At 40.5% G+C, this 5,480-nt stretch overlaps 1 protein-coding gene across 1 annotated transcript; it reads right to left on the bottom strand.

The window, feature by feature from the left end:
- Positions 1–1,815: 1,815 nt before the first annotated feature.
- LOC109150830 (protein FAR1-RELATED SEQUENCE 5-like) lies at positions 1,816–3,108 on the bottom strand. The gene has a single exon (XM_019298807.1). The coding sequence runs from the start codon at positions 3,106–3,108 to the stop codon at positions 1,816–1,818; it is 1,293 nt and encodes a 430-aa protein (XP_019154352.1).
- Between the last annotated feature and the right edge of the window lie 2,372 nt (positions 3,109–5,480).

Raw genomic sequence — 5,480 nt, 5'->3', positions numbered from 1 at the left:
TGTTTAATCTTTAATTGGTTTGTTTGTGCGTTGGTGGTGGGTTGTGTTAGCTCACGACTGTGGTTGATACTTCCCGTGGATGGGATCAAAGGGTTGTGTGGTTCCGTGAGAGGTTAATGATGGACCTCCAGGCATCTCCGTATGAAAATATTACGGCGATTGACATGGTATGTTTGTCATTTTTTGGTCAGTCTTACTTTGTGTTGGTGTGCATGGTTGTCTGTTCTGGGTGCATGGTGTTGTAAATATCTTTGGCCTCTGTTTCGGTGCACGGTCAGTCCCATTTATATTTCACTCTTTTTTGTGTGCAGATTTTTTTTCCCGATTCTACGCCGTGGTCACTATTTCCTGTTGTGCTTTGATTTTGTCCGGGGTCGGTATGAGATCATTGATAATGACTCTAATCCCGCTGCGAAGGTTGACAAGTATAGTAGTTGTATTGATGTGTTGGTTAGTGTTCTGTCCATTGCTTCCAATTTCTTTTTTTCTTTTTTTTTTTCTAAAGATTTTGTATCTTTTTGGTCTTTTATCCGTGGCTCTAGTTTCCATATTTTCTGATTTCTGTTGTGTGTTTTCCAATTGTAGAAGGCGATTCTATTTGAGTTTTTTGAGGTTATTTCTCCTTCGAGGGCAACAGTTTGTGCTGGTGTTGAATCCAAGCGTTTGCAAATGGGATGGCGTGATTCGAAGAATAAGATCGATTGTGGTATTTTTTTAATGCGGCACATGGAGACTTTTGTTGGCCATCGGGTTCGTGATTGGGAGGGTGTGGCTTGGTTAAGGGTGACTGTACGGTGCTACACAAGTTACGTTTGTGGTATATGAATGAGCTTGTCACGTCGCAGTGTAATGTGATGAGGGAAGACAACCTTGCTCGCGCTTACCAGTCGATATCAGTTCCACCCCCTTCCACTTAGTGGCGTTTTTTTCTTTTATTAGGCTGTGTTTTTTGGTGGTGCTTGTGGTGCGCACACTTTGAATGCATACTGTGCTCACGATGGTTTTTGTTGCAACTTGAGCTGGGCACACGCTTTTTGTTGTTAGTTTTAATTCGTGAATGGCTTAGTTGTATTATGCTTTCAGCGTTTTTATAGTCCTATTGTTATTTTTTTGGTATGCTTAGTTATTGTTGGGTTACGCATATTTCTTGGTTTTCTATCGCTGTCTTTGCATTTCTGCCGTGGTGCGTATATTTATCAGTTTAATGTTCCCCATGGTGTGCGCAGTAGTACAATGGTGTGTTCGTCTAGATGGGTCACGGCTCAAAGTTAGCATGGGTGCGCGGTGTATATACATGTGTGCGTAGTTGGGTTTTGTGTGCGCGCTGTCCTTATTTGTGTGCTCGGTGTAGTTTTTTTTTTTTTTTTAGAAAACTTCTCGCGTGCGTTCGTGCGGTGTCTGATGGTTGGTGGTTCTTTGTGCTTATATATGTTGTGCTCTGTTCGTGGATTTTAATATTGGGTTGTGTGTGCTGTTAGTTTGCAATAATTTTGTTTGTGTGCACGTTCTACTTCGTTTTGTGGGCGATGGGATTTTTTTTTTTAACATTCGCGCGCGTCCAATTCGGTGGGTGTTGTCTTATGGCTCGTTGTGCGCGTATGTGGTTACCTTTGTGCTCGTATGTGTTTACATTTGTGCGCGTATGTGTTTACCTTTGTGCGCGCATCTAAATGTAGGTAGTTCAGGTTTGCTGCACTGCAGTAGTGGTAGTAATAACAATTTTTGCTTCATATAAGTAAGTAAATTCGGTTCATAAATGTAAACATAATGACAATATTTCATGGGTTGTTGAATTGAATTGTTGCAAACTTCGTCTTATGCAAGTTTATCCGGACAGGTGCGACTGTTGTGCCCGGGGAGATCGCATATATTGCATGTTCTTTCTTTTTTCTTTTGGTTGTTCGTGGTGGCTTTCTCTCTGTTGCTTTTGAGTCTCTTCCCACTCCCTTTTTTCTTTGCAACTTTGTGTGGTTTTATTTGTATGTCGCTCGGTCTGCTTGATCCGACTAGTGTTTCAAACACAGATTCGTTGTTGGCGTGCCCTTGTGTGTGTTGCCTCTCGTTTTCTAGGTCTTTCTTGAGTTGTTGCAATGTTGCCAACATTTTGTCCATCTTGTCTGGCCAACCATTCACTAATCCCATGCAGTTGTAGAATTCATTCCATAGTTGATTTGCAACTTTTGTTGTTTCAGTTGCCTTGGGAATTTTTGTTCTTTTTGCCCATGGGACGTCGTATAATGGCTGTGCACATGCGTCTCGTGTCCACTGTGGGACAATATACTTTTGTGGGATTGTTTCATACCCTCTTGTCTTCATCACTTGTATCACATGCCTGCATAGTATACCGACACGGTTGAAGTTCTTGCATGCACACTCTATTTGCTCCATGCTTGGGATTTCTATTACTTCAAAACTTTTTCCACCTGTTTCTTCAACTTGATAAGTCCATATATCACCTAGGTTATTTCTGTCGGTGATGTGGCATCTGAAACTCGCATCCCATACCTCTTGTTGAAATTCATAGAGTATGTTTACGGTGTAGACTTTAGCAGCGTGCTTCTCAATACTCAAAGGGGTTTTAGTTTCAGGGTACGAACCTTCATTTTCTGCGTTGAGTTTTGATTGTTTGTGCCTCTGTTCTCCAATTGCACTATTGTATTGTGCCATGAATTCTACCAAGCTGCAGTGGTGGTTTGTAAATTTACCAAAGTAGTTGTTTTCTGATTCTGACCGTGATGTGGTCCTTAGCAGACCTCCCATTAGTATGTCGTTGAAGTATGCAGGTATCCACGATGCACGTGCCTCGTAGAGTTGGGCAAACCACCGGTGGTCTTCAAGATTGTAGTCCTTCATTAGTGTTGTCCATCTCCTCTCAAATTCATCTATTGTTAATGTGTCATCCCATACGGTGTTATTTAGTTCCTTTTTGAAGTCTGCGTTGTGCCACAATGCAACCCCTACTTTTTCCCCAACTTTTGCCATGATGTGCCACATACAGAATCTGTGCCTTGTTGTTGGCATAATTTGTGGTACGACTATTTTTAGTGCTGGATCTTGGTCAGTTGTAGCACATCTTGGGGTGTATTCCATTGCAGTCTTGAACTTCATGACTAGCCACTCATATGACTCTACATCTTCTTTTGCAATCAACCTTGCCCCAAATGTTATGCATCTTTTGTGGTTATCCACCCCTGTGAAAGGGACGAACACTAACTTGTACCTACGATATAAGCACGTTTGTAATTAGTATTAAGCACACTTCTTGTAATCTGATGACTAGTATATAGTACGCTGCTGCGCACGCTGAATTTCTGCATCTCGCACGTTATTTTTTTAATCCCTGTCCAGACCCTTGCGCGCACACTGTTTACACAGCGCGTGCACAGTTGCCGGTCAGAATATTTTAAACCTCATACGAGTTATACCTGTTTGTACTGTAAGTGGCGTCAAATGATAAGACATCTCCATAATATGCATAGTTCCTCCGGCATTCTGCGTTTGCCCAGAATAACCTTGTTAATTAAGCTTCTTCGTCTATGTCGAAATCGAAATAGAAGTCCGGGTTGTCCTCTTTTCTTTTGTAGATGTCTTCTATTACCATTTGGGCGTCGGCCTCAGCTATATAAGCCAATAGCTCTCGTCTGAAATTGCAGAAGTCAATGCATGTTGCTCCTATATCTGTGAAATTGCCCACCATCTCTTTGAACAGTCTGAAAGCCTTTGTGGGACCGATGTTTCCCTTTGCATAGTGCGTCAGGAAGGTTTTGTGGCTGATGTCAAGTTGCCTATTTATCTTTAAAAAAGGTTTGGCCGCGTCTGAGCATAGACAGTGGGTATGTCGTAGCTGGATTGCTGTGAACAAAGAAAATTGAATAAAATATATTAAATTCAAAATTCTGGTTTACATATCAAATATCAATGCGGGGTGGGTACAAGTCTCTGGATGGTCCTCTAATTCTCCAATTGATGCCTTGAACACTCCACCATTGAAGGGCCTCCGGTTTTAAGTGGCTTAATCTTCAAAGAAGGGCTTGTATATATAGCTTGTTCTTCTTGAAGGGCCTCCGAGTTCAAATGGCTTGATCTTCAATGGAGGTTTGGACCAATAGGCATAGGCATGATCATTATGGAGGAGGGGTTTTTACTTTCAGGATCACACTTTTTATTGTGATCTCTGAATAAACTTGATGCTTCTATGAATTGTTCCTAGGATCTGTGATTACATAGAAATGAAAGGCCCTATTTATAGCGGTAGGATAGAGAGTTGTGATAAGCTCAAACTCTTTTGATATTATCTAATTAACAAATTAGATAATATCAATATTATCCATACAGAAATTCAAATATACTAATATTGATAAATAATTAATATTTATCAAAATTTAAGTGTCATCAAATGCCCCCTCGAGACTTGCTTGTACACCACTTGAGAGCATATACCACTCGAAAGTATGTAGTGCAAGGAAGTCTCGACACTACAATTAAAGATATAAGGCCGTTTCAACTCGTGCCAAGGAGCCTTGAAAGATATGAGGCTGTTTTAACTCGTGCCAAGGAGTATCATTTAGCCTCCTCCATTTCAAATTTCATATGGGGTTTGCCCCCATACCGGTTAAAAGTGCCTATGAAGATATGAGAGCTGTCCCACTGGGCGTGCCAATTTGTGAACAAAGAAAATTGAATTATATTTAGAAATTCAAAATTTTGGTTACATATCAAAATCAATGCGGGGTGGGTACAAGTCTCTGGATGGTCCTCTAATTCTCCAATTGATGCCTTGAACACTCCACCATTGAAGGTCCTCCGGGTTTAAGTGGCTTAATCTTCAAAGAAGGGCTTGTATATATAGCTTGTTCTTCTTGAAGGGCCTCCGGGTTCAAATGGCTTGATCTTCAATGGAGGTTTGGACCAATAGGCATAGGCATGATCATTATGGAGGGGTTTTTACTTTGAGGATCACATTTTTTATTGAGATCTCTGAATAAACTTGATGTTTCTATGAATTGTTCCTAGGAACTGTGATTTTACATAGAAATGAAAGGCCCTATTTATAGTTGTAGGATAGAGAGTTTTGATAAGCTCAAACTCTTTTGATATTATCTAATTAACAAATTAGATAATATCAATATTATCCATACAGAAATTCAAATATACTAATATTGATAAATAATTAATATTTATCAAAATTTAAGTGTCATCAATTGCATGTACTTTATATCCGCCCTTGTCACACTTTGTCATTACCATATGTGCCTTACAGCCTATCCTGTTGGACACTCTCCTCCGTCTCTGTTTTTCTTTTGAGCTATTATTGGGTTCCTTTCGTTCGGCCTTGTAACCCTCCCGCGAGCACAGCATGTATTTTATTGACACTTGCCCGAATCGATTTCTACGCTTTGTTCCATGCCTAACATCAAATCCGTCTTCCTTAGCATATTCCTCGTAGAATTCAATTCCGTTTTCAACTGTTTCGAATCGCT

The sequence above is a fragment of the Ipomoea nil genome, unplaced genomic scaffold, assembly GCF_001879475.1.
Source record: "Ipomoea nil cultivar Tokyo-kokei standard unplaced genomic scaffold, Asagao_1.1 scaffold2280, whole genome shotgun sequence".
Classification (NCBI taxonomy): Eukaryota; Viridiplantae; Streptophyta; class Magnoliopsida; order Solanales; family Convolvulaceae; genus Ipomoea; species Ipomoea nil.
Note: the sequence above shows the minus strand (reverse complement) of the source record. Positions and strands in the feature narration are given on the sequence as shown.

Coding starts and splice junctions, on each gene's coding strand:
- LOC109150830 (XM_019298807.1), bottom strand. CDS start 3,108: ATGAAGTTCAAGACTGCAATGGAATACACCCCAAGATGTGCTACAACT.